Here is a 26,729-nt window from a genome sequence, read left to right on the forward strand (position 1 = left end):
GCATATCTTCTGATTCTGTGTCAAGAGTCAGTTAAGTACATATCCTAATTCAGGTATCCCCCACATCAAACACTCCTGATGCCACTGTACCAGTGGCCCGGCCACAGGAATGAAACAAAGCCTACAAAACTACTCCATCATCGATGTCATGTAGGTATTTTTGAATCTTCAATCTATATTTTATCATTAATCTTACCCCTATATCTTTGGACTAGCAGCTGAATACATATACACTATAGCAATCATTCATGTAATATTATACATTCTTCCATAATAAACATTTATTTTACATGAACAAGGTCATCATTGGTGATGGGGTTCAAGGTCATTCTTTACCCTCAAGAAATGAAATAGCAATCTGTAAGGCCAAAGGTGCAGTCAAAAATAGTCAACAAAGTCAGTGAAAACATCTCCATGAAAACAAAGTGTAACAATCTTTGGATTGGCTCATTAGGTTTTGGTATTCAGTGCAACAAGGTATAAACAACTTTGAACTGGTCATTAAGTGTTGATATCCATGGTAACAAGGTAGAAACTTTGTACTGGCTCGTTATGTTTGATATAAGATGTCTAAGCACCGTTTATCAAAGCTATAGGTGGCCATTCCGACAACTGACCATTCAAGTTGCTGAACATTACCGACCCATCTGTCACTTCATGTCAATCAGTCAGTCTATCGATACCGACATGGAGGAACACTTGAAGAGTTCCGATGTACATTGTCACCGCGCTGTTTTTCACTGTACCACCATCAGGAGGAGATTACAGATCTAGGTGGCTATTAAGAGCAAAGTGAGCTACACCATTACCAGTTCTCCGCTCCCCAAGGAGGTTACAAAGACCTCCCTCCCTGCACGGAACAAACATCCGTCATCGAAAATGTGACAAATTACTGGTAATGTTCTCCATTACCAGTTCACCTAATGGTTTGAGGAATGAGCAAATAAAGGTTTTAAATCAACATCAAAGAGTTCGTCTTGGTGAGGTGTGTCAAAAGGCTCAAAGCTCATCATAGTAATATACTGAAATGTTTATACTTGATACCTCAAACAATTCTACCTTCCTAAGATTTATCAGTACGCATAGAAACACATCTGTCACTCTGATACAATAATACTTCACTAACTCAACAGCGAGTCCAAAAATCAAAAGGTACACCTGTACTTGTAAAAATTCATAAAAAAAGTTCAAACTGTCCTTCAAGTGAGAAAAGTCAAGAGTTGATATGTTAGGCAAACTCAGGAGGGCTGATAATCTCGTGAGATATTTATCAAGTAGCTCTTACAGTTAAGTGTATTCCTGATAACAGAATAGATCCCCGCTATATATCAGGATCAGTAGGGGAGTAGAGGCTGTTTATAACTAGTAAATCCTTTCATAACATTAGGTATAAACTTAGAAGACTTACAAGTCTATATTCTCTGTAAGAGTATCTTATATTTCTAAACAACATATTTCTTGTAAAAGTGGAGAGTATAGTCGGTGTCATGTATGAAAAAAAACATCCCTAATCAAAGACATTCAGGAATTTTTCAGGAGGTGTATTTTATGCATGACACCGGATGATGAAAACAAAAGAAAAGTGACATTTATCCTTCAGTTTATGCTGTCCACATTAGTATGGTATTGTCCGTCATGTAACTAATGACAACTTATCACAATAATTTACAGTAAGTAATGAGAGGTCTTCATACAAGCAGTCAAAGAAATTGGCTTGCAATAACTTTTCAGACAAAGACAGATGAAGAGTTTAGGTCACGTTACTTAAGTTAAGAATAGAGGCCATGATTAACCTTCAGCCTAATGGTAAAACTCTGAATTTGCATGCATGAAGCTTCCATATTAAGCTCTAGCTAGCACAGGCAATGTCATCATTACTTGACAAGGGTGTTCCCATGCAATACTGAATCTTAGCTCCTTGTAATGGAAGATGAAGCAAAGTATTTCTCTCTGTTTATTTTTAACTATTGACTCATAGCAAGTAAACAGTCAAAACCAGGTGTTTTATTTCATGTAAACCAAGGAAAATTCAGGTAATGAAATACCTGTATTGAATGTTTTCACCTGTCTACCTAATTGACATTTGGAGAGCTACCTGAGGATTCATTAGGACATATGATCCTCGTTGATAGGATGACACTCTCCTTTTCACACCTTTCAACAGTCATACAGATCTATAGAGCATCCCATTGTCTATTCTATAGACATATCTCATTAAAGTGTACTTATTTACTCAAGTTAGACCCCGGTCAGCGGGTGACCGTCCTCCCGTGTAAACAGCTGTCTTCCCTCTGTTCTAGACGACAATACCTCAAGAGGACACACACCATAAGGTAATTCAGAAACATCAATCTAACTGGTCATTGTAAACCTACAACCTCACACCTAACAATCCTTTTGTAATGATTTCTCAATCAACGTCCAGTTTTGAGTTATTTACTCGATGTATTGGATCGTTAATGTTGTCACAATGACCAATCAGGAGAAAACAGCTGACCCTTCGAGGCGGACACAAGAGTGATTCAGACCGGCCGTTACGAACCCTTCAGATCCCTCTTGTTTTCCTACTCATCAGCTGCGATTCAAATTGAATCTAATACGATTGTAATCACCTGGTCAGCATACTGCTAACCACTGCTAATCAAGTGGATACTAGTCCGGACAATGGCAGGGCTTCAGCTGACCATCCATCCCACATGATTTCCACCAAATCCCTGGTGGTCAACTCTCGGAAGTTTGACAGTAAACCCTATTATAGGAATTTAGCCCTCTGACCAAACACTGACCATGTCAAGTCCTATGATAAACGCTCAGTTTTAGAAAAGCTAATCAGAGCCAATTAATAAAGCTGTATTAATATTCTGATCGGTAGAGATATTGGCTGACGCATTGCCCAAATATGGTCTTTGTTAGGTCGTTATAACGATGCCGCAGGTTTATACTAGATCTTAAGATGGACTCAACATGGACCAGCCTGGTTTGTAATTAACATACGTGATCAGCAATTAGCGTTCCAAAACAATCTGCGTGCATTACACAGGATCTGAATAATTCCATCTCAAATTTCTAATCAGATTTATTAAGTGACAGTTTCATATTTCAGGATGATGCATCACTGTGGTTAAATGTCTGAGAAGAAATTACATTTTTTTTTTGTGTCTGGTCCATTTTTTCATAAATTCTAATTTTCGTTGCACTTTTAAGACATGAAATGCAAGTCATAGTTCTATTACATGATATTGGGGTCATTACATTCATCATTTAAGGAATTCAACAATCTAAAATTTCAGATTATGTCATTGTCTGCACACAATGATTGACACTGAAACATCAGTATCCACATTCCATGTACTGTGTAGTACAAAATAGGAAAGTCTCTATTTTCTAATCGTTAAGGAGGAGGCACTTTCCTTATACAATGACTTGACCTATCCACATTCACCCCTGAAATCATACAATATTCCAGTTCTTGACTTTGTCATAAAGTTGAGTCAATGTAGAGAGAATCAATCGTATTAAAGAAAAAGTTTTAGTTTTATTGGCTTTTCCACTGAAGAAATTACCATATAAGTAATATACACCCCCATTTCATCATATTATAAGATTTTATGAGATCCAAAAGTTTCTAAAAAGATAGTACAAAACTGCCTGGTTATAAATTTCTACAATGTATATCACAACAGTGACCTTGACTTTGAGATTGACCTTGAAATCCTGAAGTACTAACACCACCATATCCATCTTTTCTGGTCAGTAAGATCCATTACATGGTTAAACTGCCTTAAGCGGACCAAGAGGCCTATTACCTCTGTAGATACATATAAACAAAGCCAGTTAGTGAGTCCAGCCTATCTATAAATCAGCCTTCAGTACACATGGTCGAATCATCAACCTTTAACACTGGAAAATCTTCCCTTCTCATCAATCAGAAAAAATCTGTGTCTCTGAAAAAAGAACGGGAAAAGGCAAAGAAGCAGTGACTTACTTTGACGATGTGGTCATTCACTTGAAGTCCAGTCTTTTCTGCTGACCCCCCTTCCATGACCTTTGACACCACGATGCCCTCCGTGCAGCCATCTTCAGTTTTTCGACTATTATTGTTGTCATCATCTTCAGTCTGAAGAAAAAACAAAAGCATCTTTAACCTTCCAACTGTTAATAATCTACATCCCACTGACTGTCGGTAGGGAACATGTCACCGTCACACGAATCAAGGGGATCGTATCGCCGTAGGAACAGGACAATAGAGTCACTTTGGATGTTACAGAGCGGGTGTGAAGAGAAGGCAGCTACATTAAAAACCCCAGGACACCCCACACTCCCGACATGTACAAGACAGCAAAAGATAATGAAACAGTTTCACCTAATTAATACAATGCAGGCTGAAAACATTGGACTTGACTCATTTTATTATGTTAACATCAAAGAGAATCTCATCCCTCTTCTGATAATCGGGACATCTTACTGATGCGCTCAATGACCATTCAGAACCCGCAATCTTGGCCATGGCTCGCTCTTCTGACCTTTTGTCCACGGTGAACAATGGGACGTGATGATCCGAAAACAATACCCGCCATAACCACCGCTTTTTATAATTGACGGCCATCTCGGGATAAAAGAAGTACCCTTCCGCCTAATGTAACATACCATAGAATTAAATGTTTTTATGTCAAATTGATAATCCTGACTATAATATGCATCAACTGTGCCTGACCACTTTACTGCTATACCCTCCCAGCTGGTGAGTAATTGAACGGAACATCCACATGTAATTGTTTTTATTTTCATGTTTCATTCAAACAACAGTTCAGTCCAATTTCTCCTAATCCAATATTGTCGTAAGAAAAACATGAAGGATGATTATATTCATTGTGGTCTGGTCAGACACACAGAATAACAGAAGGCTGTCTCTGTTCAAGAAATGAAAAGATATTATCTGTTCTTACATGTAAAATACCAACAAAAATGTTGATGCTTGTATATATATATATATACTGCTTTCAATCTTAAACTACATTATAATCTTAAAACAAAATTATTAAATTCTATTAGTACTGGACTGATTCATGATTTTAATAAATAATCAATCAATTATTGTCTTCCCAAAGACTATCAATTACGATAATTGATTGTTAAAGAGGAGATAACTCAAACTTTTCATATACCATTCTGAATTTTTATCATTTGATTTATTTGCCGATATATGGCTAAAATTTGACTTCAAAGCATCTTGGATACACCATAAAATAATCTTAACAAATATATAAACATTAATTTTCATACTTTGGTTTCATCTTTCTGAAACTCATCTGGTAAACCAGAGAATAGAATATATATAAATCCTGGAGAATATACAGTATCCGATTATAAAATTGATAATTTCATCAATTACTGCAAACATGGATATTGACCCAATGGGAATATTTTTGGTAATTAAGCGAAGGCCGCTTAATCGTGAAAATTTCCCCTGCGCATGATATTTTGTAACTATATAAACTGTATAGTCAAAAGTCTGTAGGTGTATCTATTGCGAAAACAACACAACCGTGAAAGTTTTCTGTTTGTAAATTGCAAAATAAAGCACTCTTAATCTTTCCACTTTTACAGTATTGATTGTAATTTTCATAACCAATTTCCAACACTAATTTTCTTTGATCTGACACAACACAATAAAATCATAGATAAATTCCCAATTACAAGAGGTCTTTTCCAAAAAAGGAATTTCGTCTGTCTGAGATTTCTTTAATGAATGCTCTTTTATGGTGGACAAGATGGAGTTACGCAAATGTCCACTAAAAGGTTTAAAAAACAAATGAAATTATCTTCCAATAATTGTAAAAATGGAACGGGTAAAATCTGTGAATTCTCTTTTAAATTCTTTAAATCAGACACTTGATATTATAATGCCTTGATTCAAAGGGACATGGCGTAGCAACGTTTAGTGGAGAATGGGAGGAAAAGTGATCACATACATCGAAGGCCCCCCCTATCCCCATCGTATAATGATCAAATGCTTTTTTTAAGCCTGAATGAAAGACGCAATAGGTTCCAAATTGGAAGCTAACTTTCTTTGTTAAAAACAAATTAAACTGGCTAATTGCTTATCGGGTGTTAGCAAATGTGTTTTAAAATGGAGATGGTCATTATGTGAGTCACAGGGCTTTCCTGTGTAGCTTCCACGGCTAAACATAACTGGAGGGCCAGCATTTTAATTCCTCTATTACCAAAAAAAGTTTAGCCAATTTCACAGATTTTACACACTTATAATAGACATTAGGCAGTCAGCAACACTTGGCAATATCATCAACACTCTTTTCCGTCATTCTACCATCGTCCTCGATGACTCACAAATCCAATACCTGTTTTCTTAAGCTTTCTTTATCCGCAGAATCCAAATTAAATCTCGGAACTATTAACTACCATCTTATTCTTCCAAAACAAGCTTTGTATCCCTGGGAGTTCCTCAGCTCCCTGTTGCCATAGCGTCGTTAGTCACATGATAGATGAACAAATTAAAGACAGCCGAGACAGACTATACCCAAAGGCAAAATTTCTACAAATGATTTCAGGAAAACCTGATAAAATAACTGTGATGGAATTTGGGCAGTAATGAGCTGGGAGATGACAAACTGTTGCAGCGTCTAATGACGATCTACCGGGGGACCAAACAGTTCACACATGGGGCTAACTGTGTAATTACTATATGAATAATTAATTAATGTACAGTATCCCGCATTTACTTTGACGGAAACACAAATCCTGATATATATATCTAGCTATAAATCTAAACCATCCACTGGACAATATCTGTCTTTTCATGCTGCCCAAAACATAATAATGCAGTCTCATTGGCAATGAAAATTTGCTGGGATTAAAAGGTGATGGATTTTTTTTCCTTTCGGAAATTAGGCCCTAATGCTTAAAGCGATGATATTGGGCTCGTTGTCTCCTGTTTTACTGACAAGCACGGCACTCAATATGCCAAAGGGAAGCCACAGGAAGAGAAATGACGCCAAAGACATGTCGCTTTCTTTTCCGGTGAAAAAAGAATGACTCAGATTTAGTGTGAGTCAAAAGATTTCCACAGTTCCTAAATTAGCTGATTTATGTTGACCATACACAAAGGTTTCTCAAAGACAGACTATTATTTATTTTATTCTATATTGAAATGAGCTTTTATACAATGAAAACCTTCATCCCCCGAACACAAATTTGAACTTTTCAACTTCAAGGGATGGAACAGTCTATTATAAAATTGCAGGGTGAGTGAGTTAAAGGGATCTGGCCATATATTCCTGTATTATACATACCATATTCAACCAAATAAGCACCCAGTACAGCGCTTAAATAACTGAATGAAATAAAAGGGGCACTTGATAGGACCAAATGTGAACTACCTTTTCAGAAAATCATTGCACAAAGTAAGTCATAAATCAATTTGAAGAAGAAATCAAATAAAGAAACTGCTAGATGTCATATTTTGGCATGTTATTACTTTAAAGTATGGTACCGTATTCGACCCAATAAGTGGTCAAAGCATTTAAAAAATTGAAAAAATGAAAAGGTACTAATAAGACGAAATTATTGCAAATCTATGCAGTTTTGTGTAGTTTTGGTCTTTAATTATGTCTGGGCAATGGAAATTGAGGCCTCAAAAATGGGGAAGGGTGCTAATAGGGATATGGGCACTTACTGGGTCGAATATGGCCATTCATATTATGGAATATACAACGCCTTTTAATTAACTTGAAATGAATGGAAGATATCACATTACATGTATACTTATTAAGTCGTTTACATATTTGTGTCGATAAAATGATTGGAATGTGTATGGAAGCTAGTTCTTTATCAATATGGAGAAACAAAATGACTTTCAAAGTAAACAACACCTGTATTTACGAAGAATTCTTTTCAGTGGAACAAAACATTTTTAATATTGTTTTTTTTTTTAAGTTACACTCCTAATATACAGTACTGATTGTCAATTGTATAATACACTGCAATAACAACAAGATAAATATGTTTTTCTGCAACTGCAATAACACAAAAACGTGTTTGTTTACATATTACCTGTGCGTTTATAGACTATCCGATGTCAAATTGACTTTCTATTTTTCACTTTTTTTAATTTTCTAATAAAAATTTTTTTAAGTTTCGGAGAATGAAAAATCTTCAAGACTTTGGCCTATTCCCACAACAATACCCTAACTTTCTTTGTATACGGCAATTAGTCCACTTTTAGTTTAGCAATTAATCAAAACTGAACACAACATTGGGAACATTAACTAGGACAAAATTAAATGTAATTTTCAGAAATGATCATTGACAGAAAATGCAATTGGTTTAAACATTCAATGATTTCTTCTAGTCACTAGTGATTTAATAATAACTATGTTTTCAGTCAATTATATTTAGGGCCCAAACAATAATACGGCAGGGGACACAGCACAGTTTTCAGCAGTTTATCCAGTGTTTATGATACAAGATAATTGATATGGTCAAACTTGTTCATAAAGTCCATCCAAGGGACAAGGGAGAAGCGGTCTATATTGTCAAGTGGTCTTTATACACAGGTCATCTTGCGTTATAAATAGTCATTTTGGACACTAAGTAAGTGGTCTTGACAAGCAAGTGGTCTTTATACACAGGTCATCTTGCGTTATAAATAGTCATTTTGGACACTAAGTAAGTGGTCTTGACAAGCAAGTGGTCTTTATACACAGGTCATCTTGCATTATAAATAGTCATTTTGGACACTAAGTAAGTGGTCTTGACAAGCAAGTGGTCTTTATACACAGGTCATCTTGCGTTACAGATAGTCATTTTGGACACTAAGTAAGTGGTCTTGACAAGCAGGTGGTCTTTATACAGAGGTAGTTGCTAAGGCTGGTTTCACTGTACTGCCTTTCTATTGCCCAAAAGAAGTCAAAATTATTTTCATCACAGCACAACATGAAATAAAAAATCCCATTTTAGCTTTAAAATCATCAGAGAACTTATAGGTCACATTGGCCATACAAACCCATCCACATATAGAAAATGACATTTTACGATAAAGTGATAAAGCACGATATCATGTTAGGATCAGGCTAAAATGAAAACGGGTACAACATATGTACACTAGCATTTAAAATAATTTATTTTCTTTAATTTCCCTTGATGTTCAGGAATAGCTGTGCTAAGCTTTGATCAACTAATCCATTATTATACCTATTTACCGGGGATCAATGGGCCAAGTCTGGTAGCCCGAGCGACCTATCTCGCATCAACCGATCATCCGATACTTACACACACCTAAATGTCAACAGTATTTATCCACAATGCCATAATTCACGTTAATTGTCCAGTAAACTGAGTAAACGCGGGCAACATTCAGCTTCATGGTTCAGGATGGAAGAATGATGTGACAACTTTGAGGGAAAGAAATATAAAATGAAAAGGAACAGTAGCAGATGTTAAATATAAAATGGGCAAGTAATATAGATTATATGTGGTAGGGATATGAGGAATCCTGACAGTTAAATTCTGTTAATGATTACATTGGGTTACAGAGGAATCAGTGATGAGAGATTTTAGAGGTTAGGCAGAAGTTTACTGTCAACAGACCTGGATTTACACATCTCACTTTGTCTTGATTTCTTGTCAATATAAAATAGTGTTGGGAATCGGTTGTAAAATGGTAATCAATCATCGGTTTAGGACAATTTACTAATTATCGATTTTATAATCGGATACTATTTATAGAAAGCTCTCCTGTATTTATATATTTCACCTTTTAGTTTTTCTGAAGAATTTTAGAAAGATATCCACTGAACCAACAGTCATGAAGAAGTTTTTTTTTTTAATTCAAATTCTTGAGTATCTATGATGTTTAAAATATTTTGATATGTGATTTTGCACTGATATATAACATAATAAAGGTTCAGAACAGTATAAGATAAGCATGAGTTATCTCCCATTTTAATAATCGATTATTACCTTTCATAATCGATAGTCTTTGGAAAATTCATAATCGATCGATCATCGATTAAAATCGAGAATCGGTCCAACACTAATATAAAACTTGCTAGACCTGAAATAACCTCCACTAACCTACTGACCAATCACTAAGGTTGGATTGTGTTTCTTTATACATGAAAGTGATATTTCATAGGACTAAACATCACTACAAATGTGGCATACAAAGGTAACCATTGCCAAAGAAAAGCATACTATAAAACTGGAAGAGCAACTGACCACCCTCTCAACACTGCAAGATTGCCTAATAGCTTAGGCAATTGCAAGGTCTCTTAAGCATAGGGCTAAGGTCATCTTAACTCGGACAAAGCTATCATAGCTCAGGCATGATAATCTTAACCCAGGAAATCAACCTTGGCTCAGACAAGGCCACCTAAGCTTAGCAAGACTAATCACAGGAATTTCTGTAGTCTATAGTGGCAGTATCCAGATGTGGCTTTAGGGACTATCAAAGACTTCTAGAAGGAGGCAGCGGCGTAAAGGTGGAGGTACAAGGTCACCATACTAAATCAGACTGGTAGGAATGCCTCTTATATTAAGCCCAGCACAAAGAAATGTAACGGAATTCCCATCAAGTTTCAAACTACAAAACAAAACCTTTACAGATATACCTTTGATAAACACCTTCAATGAGAAGTCTTTAGGTTCTTGTTTCTGCTACTTTTGTAAATACTGATTAAAAATTAAATTGCAAAAAGAAATCTAAATATTCAAGGAAAAGAATTTGAAGCACATTATTAAATTATCATCATTTGAAAATGCATCGGCTTCAGCTCTACCAGTACCATAACAAAAGATATTACCTTATGTATACATAGTCTTCTTTCAAACTGTATTAAATATATATAACTATAATATATAGAACATTTCTACTTATGGCTCTGATACAGAGGTTTAAGCTGATAACCATGGTAATTAACTTTATCCTGTTGAAAGTTTTGTTTTCAATGTGGTTATATGAAACCCATTCTAAGGAAATAAATTTAAAATATTTGGATTTAAATGTTCTCTGGTGATAAAATGAGAGAGCAAAACTCTGTAAAGAGGTCCAACACTTCATTGATTTACCGTATAAATCACAATATTTTAGCATCGTCGGATTTTTTTTCTGGATTGGAGGGCTATAAAACCGACTAGACGGAGATAATAAATGGAACGATCTCCAGATGCCATTAGAAACCGTTTAGTGTTCAATTTCCCATCAGGAGAAAACACTATCTCAGTTTCAGCAATTATTCATTTCCAATAGTCAACATTTAAGCTTGTGTTTCTGTTGGATTTCAATTTCTTGCAAATTTGATTAGCTAAGGATGTATAGAGATTGAGAATTAACCGAGCTCTTTAGTGAAATTCCAAGGACATTTTAGGTTAGATAGCTATAAATCAAGCAGTCACAGAATGAAGGAATCAGTTAAATATTACCTTAATGACTTGCAAGCAAAATGCAACATTTTCAATTCAATAAAATTGAAAACTCAGCACAATCTGTCATTTGTGTTAGATTATGTATATTTTAGTGTCAATCTCATTCTGCTGAAAGCTTTCAACAAAATTTGTTGTTGAAATTACCATAGCCCCTTTGTCTTGTCCTATAATGCTGTAACCTTGGTTACTACTGAACTCAAAACATCACTGAGTTAAAAGAGAACTCTTCAGCTTGATGTGTTCCAGAGGACCATGGTTTGATCCAAAGTCTACTAAGAAGTGATATTTTGCCATTGCACTATTGATGTCAGTGATTTTTCAGGGTATTTTTGGGAAAAAAGTTTTTGTAACAAATTGGGAATTTTTAATCGCAAAAAGAGCAGTTTTGGGGAAAAGAAACCCGTTACTGAACATGGTATTATTGATCATTTAATATTGTAAAACAGTAAACTGTGTCAATTTACCAAAAGGTGACGACCATCACAACAGTTTCAGAGTAGTTTGTTTTTAAATTAAAGAACGAGGGAGAGATTTTCGAGTTTTATTTGTTTTTCAGCAATTTGATTTAGGAATTTTTCTTTGTAATTGGGAAAAAATAAGGGGGTTGGCATTGGGAATAGGGTCGTTTACCTACCCCAATTATATAAGGAGAAAAATCACTGGATGTATATGTCTTACGTAAAAGGAGTGAAACGGTTTAGCTTGTACATTATAGTGTTTGACTAATTCTGTAGAGACATTGCTTTATTACACCAGAAATCACCGTTGAATTCCTTGTCAGAACACTACTGCAGACTCTTGAGCACAACTTGAATTCTTATGATCTTACCAAATTTATTTTGATTTTATTTCAGGCTATACGCGCTCATAACAATTGGGTTGTGTAATGCAAATTTTGTTAGGGGGTAATTAGTATTAGTATCTGTGATACAATTTTTAGGGGTAATTGACATGGATATTTTACTCGTGTACTCGTCTTAACTGGAGCAATTGCACACTCCATAGGAATGAGTATTTTTTTATGTTTTTCATACATAGTTCAGAAAGGTAACAATACAATAAAATGTACTTTGTTGACATTTTCTCATAATATTTGTAAATAATTGTTCTTTAGTACTGAAATGATGGACATCTAGCTATGGAACTGTATATGGGCTGTTCACCAGAGTTTAGACGTAATAAAAAAAAAATTAATTCAGACACTCAATGCTTTTTCATAATCCATGAAAATTCTTCACCCATTCTCAAACTTCAAAGGAGATGAAAAAATAAGTGTACCTGAATATAACATGAGTAATATTAGCTATCAGATCATGGTACATGACACTGTAATCTTGGAATCAAAACCCAATTTAAACATGTGATTATGTGATAATTACATGGATATGATAACAATTAGAAACCATGGGAGGACTGTGTTTTAGCTCAAGTGTACACACACCCTCCCATCCCCAACACCCACTCCCTTTTTAGACGCCCAGCCACCATGAAATGAAATCACACACCCGGCAAATCTTAAGCTGTGAAGGTTTCAATTCAAATGATTTTCACATTTTAGCTTGAGCGATTACCAAAGGAAAGACGACTCCTCCCGAATCTCCCGACTCGAGTGACGTACAGCTAGAGTACATTTAGTACAAATGAGGGGGAGTTGAATGACCAAGTCAACCATTGACCTTGGTGAACATCTTGCGAGGAAATCACATCCAGGTCACCTTACTGTTTATTATGACATTGCTTTATAAATCTTAAAGTCTTAACAAGAAAACATGAAGGAGATTAAAAGATATTTATTTTTCATCAACCCTTTTCATCCTCATTATATTTCCAGATGGATGCTTTGCCTTTTAAAGTTATGCTTTTAAAGACGACTATAGATTGTGCCATGCCATTCAAGCACTGAGCTGACTTTGCAGACAATAAATGGGTCAATGCCATGACAACCGGACAAGACAGAGATCAGTGTATGGTATAACACCCATAATTAGGTTTTATGATCAGAATCGTGTTCCTTTCCTTTTCTATACTACGTTAAAATGACACGGTGAAATATCCGATGTCCCCTGTAATTCCTCGTCCTGATTTACGAGGCGAAGGACACAAAATGACAGGTTATAAGATGTTAGGGGATTATACACAACATGGTTCGAACACAATCAAATCATCTTTCTTTGTTAACTCTCTAATTGGATATCATCTCATTTTTTATATCATGTCTTCATGAAATTACCCCTTTGTCATATCCCTTCTGAAATTTTTACCAAAACGCTCTCTTGTTACTATGCGCTAAAGAGAAGTCAAAGCACGCAGACAGACTGCAGAGCCAACAAAAAACTGACATTTTGACTGATCTCAATGGAATCTAGGAGAAAAAAAATCAAAATCATCCCATTGTTTGATCAAAAATAGGATATGGAGATGAACGCCAGGAGAAGGAAACTGACCTGTGGTGTTTGTACAAGGGTAAGATTATGTTACCATAAGCTGCCAAACACTAATTAATCTGATGGACATCCAATCAGGCCAGTGACAAATGGACCATCAGGAATGGAGACCATCAGGAATGGAGACCATCAGGAATAAAGACCATCAAAAGGATGGTCCTCAAAATATTTATTGTTTCTTAATTTTTACTGATAAAGAAAGAAAAAATCACCAAAAAATCTTTCAATTAATAATTCTCTAATTAAAAACGGCATCTATTTTGTTATTTCCCTAGACAAATAAAATTCCTTGTCAAATAATGTAATACTTAAACTCATTAGGAAAATTTAGAGATTTTTTTTTTTATCAAAAGTAACAACATTGAAGGTATCAGAGAAAAATGTGTCTAAATATGACGAAATCTAAAGCTTTGTTAACTGAGCTCCCTGCCATCAAAATTGGTAAAAATATCCAAAAGAATGAAAACAATAAGCTCAGATTAAGCTGGATGATCTTAAAATATGGTCAAAAGTGTTATGCATTAAAAAAGATCTTTTATGCAAGTTATGAAAGTTTCTGTTAATGAAATGTAATAATGCTATATTCACAATGGAAATTTGGTAAGAATTGCGCTTAATTTTGAAAGATTTTGTAAGAAAAAGCTGATTGCATTAGTTGAATCGCATGGAAATAGTCTTGCATCACAGAGTTCACATAAAAGACATCTTACAATTAAGATTTGATACAAAACATGTCTTAAAGATTTGGTAAAGAAAACTGCTACCTCAAAGACCTCATAAGAAAGCAGATAAGATTTGACAAGATTGATGTCTTACATTAAAATGTATGACAATTGTCTTGCATTAAAGACAAGACAATTAGGATGTTTTACTTAAGATTTATGTTTAGGGTAAATAAATCAGTACTCTGGTACAGTTCAACAGACAATTGATCTTTAACGCTAGCTAAACCTTATCTTCATTTGCTCATGACACAATTTTTGAGTTAGTGACAAACTTAAACTAATTATGTGGAAATAACTTCAAAATATACAAAAGTTTTTTTTAAATTTTCTCTGAAATAAAACCTTTAGGACATTTTATTGATGCTTCATTTATATAAAATTTACATTACATGATACTTTATACTAGATGGAGTAAAGGCAGGGATAGGGAGTGGGTGAGGGGGATGGTGAGTGAATGAGGGGAGGGGAAGGGGAGAGGAGGGGGGTGGTAGGTGTTTCATTTAAAAGCTCTCAGTTACTAGAATTACTGTCATAATCTGTACCACGGGCTCACAAGGCAGGGGCATCATTAACAAATGGGCACCGAAAAAAATCAATAGTTTTTCCTCATTTTGCATAACAATGAATAATTTATATGGCTATTACAATATTTGTGATCATTGAAAAGATTACACCATTGTTACAGTGAGATGTTGATTTTTCATATAAAACTTTTTATTTTGTTAGAAAATTCAAAAAGTGCATTATCATTAATAATTATCATTGATACTTTGAATCCTTTAACATTCTGTAATTATCTTTTTTTTTAAATCATACAATATTAGAAGTTTTTTTATGTTTTAAATCTAATTTAAAGGCATGAAATGTCCAGCTAATTTGATTCAGTTTTCAAGAGTCTAGCCACGACAAAATTGAAATGAAGACATCTTAAAGCTGATCTAGTGTTTCCATTTAAAAAGGAATGCCACCGAGTTGATACAACTAATTAAAATTCCATGTCAGAAATTCCTTAAAGCATGGCCATATGACAGTTGACACCATCTTACACCATGTTTCACGCGCAAAGTGGTATCTTAAAACACGTGGGATGTTTGTTTAAGATTCTACACGTGCAGACATGCATGCGATGTGTGCGTGTGAAATGCATGTCCAGCGACTCATGCATGTGGGCAGCCATTTTGGTCACTGGCATTCTAAGGATGCTTCGATAACGATCCAAATTAAGAAAACACTTCAAATTAATTGCACTTGATTGAGACAAGAGAAATTTCAGATAGGAAAATTTACTTACCGAAAATCCTCCCATGATGTTAAAGCCGAGTGAGTTGTTCAGCCTCCAGAGGGTAAGTTTGAATGGGGCGCAATACACGTCTGCCTGAGGAAAGAATTACAAGACAGATGGTTAGGACCATTGTCAACGTGGTAAGACTATGGCAGTCACATTTCTACAAGAGTCGCCATGACTTGTTTGATGTTCGTTTCTCCAGATCGATAGCGCGAGCAGGACGTGACATTGTCCACACGAGAAGTGGTCACGTGCAAGCCATCAGCCCGTGCTATTGTTTCCCGCCAATACACACTGCATTGCCTAGAGTTATAGACCATGCGTGTCTCTCCATAAATACACACTTATCATATTACAGGCGAAAACTTTAAGTGATTTCTCTAGTTAAGGACACAAAATCTTCCGAACAATCAGGATTCGCCTTTTTTGTTGCAATAATTGATTGTCTTTTTGCACATTTGGAGATGTTTCATTAGCGATGTTTGGCGCCATGCCTCTTGAAATGTGTATGATGTACATATGTTTTATTGTTCGTTCTGACGTAAAGACAACGCCAACACGTTAATTCCAGAGAAAACATTATATAGGTGGATATGCAGTGATATATTTGAGTATTTGACGCAAAACATTTTTTTATATGTTTTTTAGATATGTGAAAGGGCGCTGACACGGGAACTGTATACAAACATTAACTTCCTACAAAAAATTGATCAGGCGTTCTGTGTTATCTCTATACCTTTACCAAGCAGAATTTGGTATGATATTGATGCACGGTTATGTTGAAATCGGTTAGTTTTGTAGATAGATAGGCAAGATCAAAACTATGTAAGATCGTGCCAATTCAAATTTTGCTTGCGCATAATTTTTTTTCCGTGAAAACTACACGAGAAAATAAAAGTTTCACCAAATTAATTTTTCATTTATTAATTGATATATGCAACTAAGCACTTATTACTTTAATTTGACGAGACGCTCTTTTACACATTTACCAATATTTCCCAAATATACATTGATAAAATAATAAAACAAAAAACGTATATATTGTCTAGAAATGTGCTTCTGTTTTAAACTGAATAACGATATTATCTCCCTTTGGACTGAAATATGGAATGTTTTCCAAAGAGAGCGACGTGCGTGTTCTATGGTAAATTATAACAGAGATCTCACTTAATGAAATATAGATGAGTTTCGTGTTTAAAGACAATAACAATCCTAACTAGATAGTCTCGTTATATCTACATATCAATTGCATTGCACTTTGTAAATACCGTCCGACAAAGAGCGTCCATTTCCCTGTCCCCCGGGATTCTATACGCTAATGGTACAGACGTCAGTGGCCTTAGGACGATCTGCGATATATCTACAACTATATACACCATGGAATTAACGTAACGACAGCTCGATAGAAAGTCATTTAAAGTGGCGATGGTGTGTAATGTCTGCAAGGATCAATCAATTTAAAAAGTTACAGACGCAATAGAAACGAGATTTATTCTAGCTCAAAACAACATGATGAGAAAAAAATGTAATATGTACATTAAGTAAATGGTGCAACCTCTTATGTAAACATGTTTTCATCTTATATCGCTCTAAAAATAAGACAAATTTCCAAAATATCGAAGAAGAAAGTTAGTGTGTGAAAATATGAAAAGGCATTCCAGAAAAGGTAAATGTCGTCTGCTCAATAGTTGTTGAAATACTTTAGTAAAATTTGTTCATATCCTATCTCTCATTTGACAACAACAGATTTATTCATGAGTTTTTTTGACAGAGGAATCTGCATGCTCTGTGTCCTGAAACTGAAGTCGCTAAACAAAGGTACTTTGTCTTGTATACACGAATAGAAACCCATATACCCATAGACCCGTAGACCCATAAGCCAAAACAATTTATCGAATCTCATTAGCTGGAATAAGCATGCACACGGCTTAGTTTGGTGAACAACTGTCGAAAACGTGTTAAAGGTTTTTAAAAGTTAACATTGTTTTAATCCGTTTCCGCATTATTTTATAATTCTATGCAGGGCAGTCTGCAGCGCTTCCTCGATTCTGATGAGAAAATTTCTTTAATGGCGTGACAATCCTAAAGTGCTTTGTTGGGTCCATTGTCCAAGAGTAAACGGAAGGATGAACGACAGACACATTATACGATGTACGCTTTTCTATAGCAGGCGGTAAGTAACGCCATTATCGATGTAAAACACGTACAGATGCGTCTGCCATCTGCAATCCACAATTATCTTCCCTCGTGCAAGCATTCCATGTTTATCCCGCCAATCGACATTGACCAAACCCAAGCGAACATTCCATGTTTTGTATCACCAATCGACATTGACCAAGCCGTGTGAGCATTCCAGGTTCATCCATCCTACCAATCGACATTGACCTTGCCCGTGCGATTATTCCATGTCTTGGTCCGCCAATCGACATTGACCTTGCCCGTGCGAGTATTTTAAAGTCTATGTTTTGATTCACCAATCGACATCGACCTAGCCAGTGCAACTATTCTATGTCTCGTTCTGCCAATCGACATGTTCTGTTCCATTGCCTGTCAGACGTCCGTGTGGTACCCAGACGAAGAAGTTCGTGACGTGTCCTCGTTAGCCTCACAAAGCAGCCTACATTTGGTTAAATGGGACCATGAGCCCAAACCCACAGCCCACCCGGCCCACATACATGTATAGGGTACCTCCAACACCCCATGGTCGTCAACATGATTAATCTTTACAAGGCGTGATCTATACGCTTGAATCGCAAGGACCCGTAATCATTACGGAAAAAACCGCATGCCAAATTTCACTCGGCAAACGTCTCCGAACTAAAACCTATTTTTTATATCTGTGTTTAATTATAGGGCATTGTTTTATAGACCACACACCAACATAATAATCTTCTTCCCAAATGTATTTTTCACGAGTTAGCAATGAGCGGATTTCCGCCAAAAACACAATGAAGTATAAATTTGCACAATGCAGAAGAGCTTCTCAAATGAATACCAAGCGAATTACAAAAACACATTTTGTACTCATTCGCACGCAGATCTAGAATGGCTATTGCTGTATACATACGAAAAACTCTAAATTAATTAAAGAACACACTTCACATTTAAAATGCATCTACCGGGCGATTTCAACAATATGTCGATGACCTAACTTATTGTTTTATTTTTGCAATAGCAGATTTTTAAGCGCACGTGAACATTCTTATAGAAGACCAAACCTTCAGAGAGAAACTGTAAAGTGCATCAGTATGTGGAGAACAACATCGATCTTGTATACTAGAGATTGACCTGTACCTGTAAGTATTATATATCAATGGGAAATCTTCTATGCTATTGCTACTTAAACATGAAGTGTTTGGGAAAGTCTTTTTACCACTCCACATTACCACGAATAAATTCACTTGATATGACCTTAGAGTATAAATTGTACATGTTTACAAACCAAAGAAATTCAGTTGTTTGGCGAAAAAAATATCAAAGGAGACATCTATCAAAAACCTGCCACCATTCACACGCCACCCGAATTTCTATTTGTGTTTCTATGTTTAACTTTGCCCCTCAGATCACCCAGTTCAACAGTACACGTTCTATGCGCGATGATAAACGAGCCCGCTCGGCCTGGACGTATGACAAACGACCAGAGACAAGGGTGATACAATTATGTTAAAAAGTGTGTGTACAATCCTGAATAACGTCACCGACAAGTCGCTACAGTTAGTTTTGGTTTGATTTGAAAGGTTAATCGCTATCGTCGTTACATCCATTAACTGTGTGTATTACAGGTGTGTGTAGTGTGCCTGCCTCTCCTCAGCCATCCCTTTGATGTCTACCCTTTTATACCCTCCAAACAAAGCTCCCCCACCCTTTACGACGTCTGTCCTTGTGAACGGCACTCCAGCCCATTGATCTGTGTATTTTCTCACCGATATAAGCGGCCCGTTATTGTTTTCTTATTACTTTCTCTACATGGTCGCCATCTTTACTGATTTGTCAGCTTACGACTTCAAATTACTCTCCAATTTAAATATGATTTGTCATCGAAACGTCATGAAATGTACAACTATCTCATAACAGCATTACCTTCGTATGTTGTAAAACGACTCCGGTAAGACAAGAACTTTTTTGAAAGGCTCGCTTTCTTTTAAACATGCCGTCTGTGATTGTCAGGAACAGACTTAAGAAGATAAAATGCTAACACATTAAACTCTTACCTTGAAACCCGAGACTAGTTTCCGTTATACCACGGTAGGTAGTGGGAGAGATTTTAACAGCAGATAGTGTTAATCAGCCACAATAACGGGTACGACTTTTGACCCGATTTATTTCTGTGTGAAAACACCCATAGCGCAACAAAAAGTTCGAAATATGAACTACTAGAAATTTAAATAAGATATAGGATTGTGTAGAGAGCCTGATTCAATTGAATTCTGTTTAATTAGATTTTGCGAAATCTTTTGTTCCCAATGCACTTTGGTTTGACGTTGTGGTTTTGAGTTAATTGTACCTATATCTGGGATCAAGGGAACCTGCTAACCACCAACGTAGATATCCTTTCTAACCTCTAGGCTTCGCGTCGCTCCTTCTTCCCACTGTGAATGGATTTATTTGTAGTAAAACATCGTTGGTATATCGACTGATTCCGATTGCCCGTCACCATTGCTGATACTTCGAGAGTTTGCTAAATACGATGTTTATTCAAGTATTTCATTACTTTTGACTTTACAGCCAACCTCTTCCCATTGGCTAATGTTTTGTGAAATTCTACAAAGGTTTCAAAATACTACTATTGATTTTTTTTTTCAGAATTTTCATTGTATTGAGCTTTCTTTGTTCAAGTTTTGACTTTATCACTGCTGAAGATGTTGATGAAGATTTGAGACATTCCACAACGAACAAAGTCATTACTGAAGTATAAATTGATTCCCATAACATTGACCAAAGCACCAATGATGCTATACTGCTATCAAGATTCTATCGATAATATGTGATATAACAACTTCCTTCGATAGTCCACGATATATTCCCTGATACAGAGTATTTATGTATACTCAAATACAAAAACGACGATTATTCCAATATCTGCTGATGGATTGGTTCCAGCTTTGTTTTATTATTGCTATAGAATTCGTAACCAGTGAATATATTTGTCGTCTGGGTCCTTCATAAAATACCAATAACTGTGTATGGTATTGCTGGAGAAATGGATCAAAGGCAATAATACATTTCCATTGTTCTGTGTCAGCTAATTTGACACTATCTCCAATATCAGAACACCTGCAAGGTCTTGGCCTTTTTTATTCCAATCTCAATACCAGTTATACGCGTTTTTGTATTTTTTTTTCAATGATAGTCTGACGCTAAAAGTGAAGGTTGTCATCTTCAAATGGGAATCAATTCGACGTATCTCGTGTGCCGAGCCCTAAAAGTGTCTAGCCGGTGAGGGACGCCCAAAAAAGGGGGGTTAATGAGAGGGGAGAAGCTGTCATAGAAACGAAACGGAAGGAAGCTCTTTGGAAACTGCACACATGGACTAGCATTTACTGCTTCCTGAGCCTCCCTATGCACCCCTATGAACCAGACACACTAGTGGCTATTGTTTTAGGATTAGCAGACGTTTCCACTCATGTCTGTCCTCAAAAAAATACGAGTGTGTATCCTGAAGCAAGACTGGCGGCGCAAATACGAAAGACAGTGCCAATTTATTACGATCTTATTAAGTTTTAATAACTTGTAATAGACAGAATCATGCGACGGTATTGTTCCTGAAATTTTTGTGTCAAGATAACTATTGAAGAGAAGAGCGAGTGAATTAACGAAGATCGATATTACTTTAATGCCTTGTCTTTTTCAATCTTAATGTTAGTTTTTTATTCTTTGCGCTAACATTACACAACCGTTTTGGCTTCCGACCTTTCGAAAAGGTCCTCGAACTTCCAGTCTTCGAATTTGATTACCGGAGATAGATTGTCCACATTCGTCCTACAATTTCTGGGGGTTAATTTACTCCAAGACGCAATAAGCTTGATCTCAAACACAAGAGCCAAACTTAACCTAATAATTCTCTCGACTAGACAATTCATTGAGCACGACGTTTACACTGCTGTTGTCTTTAGCAACTGAGTTTGAGTGAAAGCACATGGAATTATCGAAAATATTCAGGGAAAAGTTAAGAATGTATAAATGAGTTCGAGTACCCTGAAGTATAATATAAAGCTCACCAGACAGAGCCATTCGGCACTCTTCGTCAGCCTAACGACGCTCCTCGCACAGATTACAACCACTGCAGACAGTTCGAAGATCGCGCCCGGCAAATTACCAAATTGTCAAAGGAATATCTGATCGTTTTAGGTGATGACGCGGTTTGGATAATCATTGATTTACGTTTTCTTTAAACGTTAATGAACGAGAAAGGAAGCTGTCTGGCTCTAGACAATGCAGTACATCACTCGGCAATTTATGGTAGACGAGTCACTATTGACCAATTTCTTACTCCATTCCAAATTCGTCTCCAATGATTGCTTGGATTTTCTGATTCACCGCCTCATATCTAGACACCTGGGGCTGAGTAATACTGAATGTGCTTCGCCATGTCTAACATACGTTATCTCAGAAAGTTTTCATCACCTTTCTGTATTCTAAGATAGTAATTAATACCCTCATGTATTTTGCGCATATTTTAATATCCTTGAATAGCGTACTTGAGAACCCCTATGTATTATGCGCGTATCTACGTATACTCTCCTATATTGGCAATTATTATGGACATTGCGTGAGGACGTTAGTCTGTCGCACGTGCCGCGTGTTATGAACACAAAGTAGAGGACAATAAGAAGTAGCCCATAGACCATAATCCTTTGACCAGACAAGATAGAACTTCTTGTCGTTCGTCATTATACAAATAAATATTTGTCGCTATACATGATGTATTCTTTCACGCAATAAAGCGCTAAGTCTAGTCTAATGAGTGTGGCTTTATGGCTCAAAGATATGATACAAAAGGCTACGTATCAATAATATCATTTGAAACTATGCCTTCTTGTAGCAATTTATTTTTAAAAAGGCAATCATTTAAGCATAAACTGTAAAATGTGGTAAATGTAATCAAAATCGTCGACATAATTATCGCCATCGATTTGATTATCAAAAAGAATGTTCAGTTAAGAACATGAAATTTGTAAAATGTGGTAAATATTTTCATCATCATCATCATCAATATCATAATTTGTTCGATTAAATTGAATTCATTATACAACTTTATTTATTGTCGTAGCTATTTTTCTTCAAGGCCAAGATGTTTAGTATGCAACATGTTTTTGAAGAGAATGACCTAATTTCTTTCCTCTCTAAAGACCAGTTGTCGCCCTGACCTGGTTTGACAAGACAAACCGTGTATTTATGTAAATGAGTTCTAAAGGATCATTTTGTAGATTAAATCCAATGAAATCCTAACTACTATTCTTTTTGATCTCTCAAACATCTGTTGCACACGTAATCCCTCTAAAACAGATTTTCTCACGTAGAAACTTGCCATGGAGCTTTTGAAATCGTCAGTGGGATATAACCGATACTGTGATTAATAGAATATGGCAGATCTTATAGATTTCAGATTAACACATATGAAGACTGATATAGCAATAAAATACAAGGAAAAAGTAGTAGATAAAAGGAAGTCGTATTTACTGAAGCTGCAAGTGGAGATCGATAAACTGATACGTGCCATTTATGTTTAATATAAAATGCATCTGTACGTAAGATTAACTGTATTTAAAATACATCAAAGCTTTGAGTTGGGTATGTTTTTACTTCACATGTTCTATATAAAGTGATTTAACAGCAGATGTGCATTATTATATGATCTGATATATATAATAGATTTATATGTTTATAATAATACTATATAAGGACATTAGTAGTTTTTCATCTTGTCATGAGTATAAAAATATAAAGATAATCTTTTCTACAACCTTCTTACGATATTTTTTCTGTATGATCGAGGTTTATTGGAAAGAGCATTACTTGAGGTACACCTACGGAGTAAAAAAAACTTACGCAGTGTGGCAGACGTTACTTGTCATGCATAAACTTATCAAACTCACAAATGACAGACAAGCACTTTTATTATCTCCAACAGATGAAAACAAACAAGATAGGAAGAGATAACTCGTGTTTCTGTTTTATTTGATATTACTATCTCAGTAAATTATCTTTGTAGTTTTAAAGCAGGTCATCAAATTATCTGTTTGACTCTCTGGGACAATGTTGTAATACAACGTACACTAGGATCGAAAAGGTAGTAAAACGTCATCTACTCCTTGATGAAAAAACAAGAGACACGAGACACTTCAAAACACCGGAACAGATTCTGGTTTGTTTGATGTGGAAGGTCAATGAGTGTACTACTAACGTCTGAGTGTTACTAATAAAATACTTGTGTCGGTTCTGATAACTTTGAACTAACAGTAATATACCCAGGTTAACTCTAGATGTCAGCAATAGGGACAACAACAGGTTCCCTTACACGCAAAATGCATATGAATAAAACAGCTGCAAAACGAGATTTGTGGAGTCAAAAGAACAGGAAAAAGTTTAATTGTAACGTTGTTGTTATTTCTGAACAGGAGGAAAAGAACCCACATATTACTATGAGGGATTGCCTCTTTGATCTGTCCGAAACACAACAGGTAGGCGACTCGTACAGGTATTGGTCAGTAACCGCCACCTGAAGTCAGTCGAATATTGAGTTGACCTTACACGTTTTTCCACTGCTGAGGTGAGAGCAAGAATTTAAAAGTCATTTGGCGGGTGTAAAACTAGGCTTGTGTTAGGGGTCCATCGGATATCGATAATCCTCAACAAGGAAGGGCAAAAACAGAAGAAATATGTTAAAAGAGTTAATTGCAGTAATGGCGACATTTATTAGACTACACTATACAGTTAACTCGTCCTTGTTGAAACACTGAGAAAATGTATTAGGATATTGTAGTGAGAAAAAATTACTTTGAAAAAAAAATCATTAAAGCCAATAGAAAAATAACAATTACCTTATGTTAAAAGTGAAAGCTTTAAAATGAGGTCCATACATCAAGTTATCATCAGCAAATACATACTACTGACACTCGGAATAAATGAATGGAAAAATGAATGAAAATTTATAGTAAATCATTTTTATCGGTGTTGTTAACATGGACAAGTAAAGAAATACTTGTAATTTAAATAAAGTTACACAACCCTAATCACGCAAGACACAATGCTAGCATTAAGTTGATATAAATAGGTAAACAAAAAAAGATAAAAAAAAATGTTACAAGTCCGAACATCAACAGTTATGGTAGGCATATCATTGGTTCATTTTAAAATAAAGAAAACAAGAAAAACATTTTATGTAAATCTGGCGATACGAAATTGAAAATCAGTATCAAGTGATGTTTCTTATAGAGTATTATTTGCATCAAATAAACATCCACATTGTTAATTATATGACCTCAATTCTCGTAATCAAATGCCAGAAAAGTATAATGACATGCATATTCTGGGTATGTAAAACAACGAGTCATGTACCCTAATGTATACACAACCATACACATAAGTAAAAACATTAACCTTTTAAACCAAAGCACGACATGGCCAAATTATCTACAATTAAGATGTAAGCAGGTACTTATGACAAATCATAACTCATCCCAAAACAGATATTCAATCTTTGGCACTATCAAGATATTGTTTAATCCAAAAGTTATGAATGGTATACCATCTATGATGTATGCTGTAAGCATCCTTACCTGGTTATATTGCAGACTCCAATCGTGTAGAATGCGTTGGAACTCTGCAGCCTGATTCTGTAGCTCCTGCTGCAGATTCGAAATCGTTAACAGTAGCGACTTTTCACGCTTGGAAAACTTTGAAAGAACTCGCTTCATTTCCAATTCCAAAGAATTTATTTTATTGTCTTGAATTGCGATATGTGCTCTAAGAGCCAGCAAGCATTTGTGCTTGTCAGAACTATTGTGCTGCAAGATAAGTCCACAGCCTTGCTGGCAGACACCCACGGGCCGATAGGGGCAGTCCTGTGTCTGGTGCTGAGACAGTTCCTTCACTGACAGAACAGCATCGCAGCTGTCATGACCACAAAGAGTTGGTCGGAAGTCACACTCTCGGCTGTGGCCTTCAGCATCGCACAGCTTCATAACCTGGGTACATCCACGTTCACGGAACTCACAGTGTACTTCCATGTTAAGGATAGACTCCCGTAAAGGCAGTACACTTTCTAATTGCCCAGGTGAAAGGCCTCGACATTTTTCAGGGCACTTACCATGCTTTACTAGCCAGGGTAGGATGCACCCCGTACAGAACTTGTGACCACACGGGGTACTCACTGGATTATCCAACACTCGCTGACATAGGTCACACTTCTTATCCTCCGATATTTTACTTACAAATTTCTCGACATGAAACCCCATGATTGAATAAAAAAAACTCCTGATTAGATACAATATATCTTGAATTTGCACAGGTAATTTGCCATCGCGGTGTGTGAGTTACTCCAGGTAAGTCTGTTTACAAACTGACAAGCGTTTTCCTATATATGTATACACTCATTCACCGTTACGTTGGAGTATGACACCGGCCAATACCTGAACCAGCAGTACACATTACTCGCTAATACCTTTCCAGTCGAGTAGACAGTGAAAGGGGCAGCGTGTCGCAGTGACAGAGCACAGGACGATATCGTGTCGCCAATCCACGAATTATCATTGTGCACATGCCAGCACACTTCTTACGGACACTGCACGATCAATATCGGGGGGTATCTTATATAGCGGCGATCTCAAGGAA

The 26,729-nt window shown here is 36.1% G+C and overlaps 1 protein-coding gene across 2 annotated transcripts in view; it reads right to left on the minus strand.

Moving 5' to 3' along the window:
- LOC138304642 (E3 ubiquitin-protein ligase PDZRN3-B-like) overlaps nt 1–26,505 on the minus strand; it is a 170,700-nt gene extending 144,195 nt beyond the window's left edge. The window contains exons 1-3 of one of the 2 annotated variants that reach the window (XM_069244818.1): nt 25,676–26,505; nt 15,903–15,986; nt 3,986–4,117 (exon numbers count right to left, since the gene is read on the minus strand). In XM_069244818.1, coding sequence (XP_069100919.1) covers nt 3,986–4,117; nt 15,903–15,986; nt 25,676–26,353 — 894 coding nt within the window. In that variant the 5' untranslated portion in view covers nt 26,354–26,505. The remainder of the gene's footprint in view (nt 1–3,985; nt 4,118–15,902; nt 15,987–25,675) is intronic. The other variant, XM_069244817.1, reaches the window with a different exon arrangement.
- Nucleotides 26,506–26,729: the final 224 nt, after the last annotated feature.

Source organism: Argopecten irradians, chromosome 12, assembly GCF_041381155.1.
Source record: "Argopecten irradians isolate NY chromosome 12, Ai_NY, whole genome shotgun sequence".
Taxonomy (NCBI): Eukaryota; Metazoa; Mollusca; class Bivalvia; order Pectinida; family Pectinidae; genus Argopecten; species Argopecten irradians.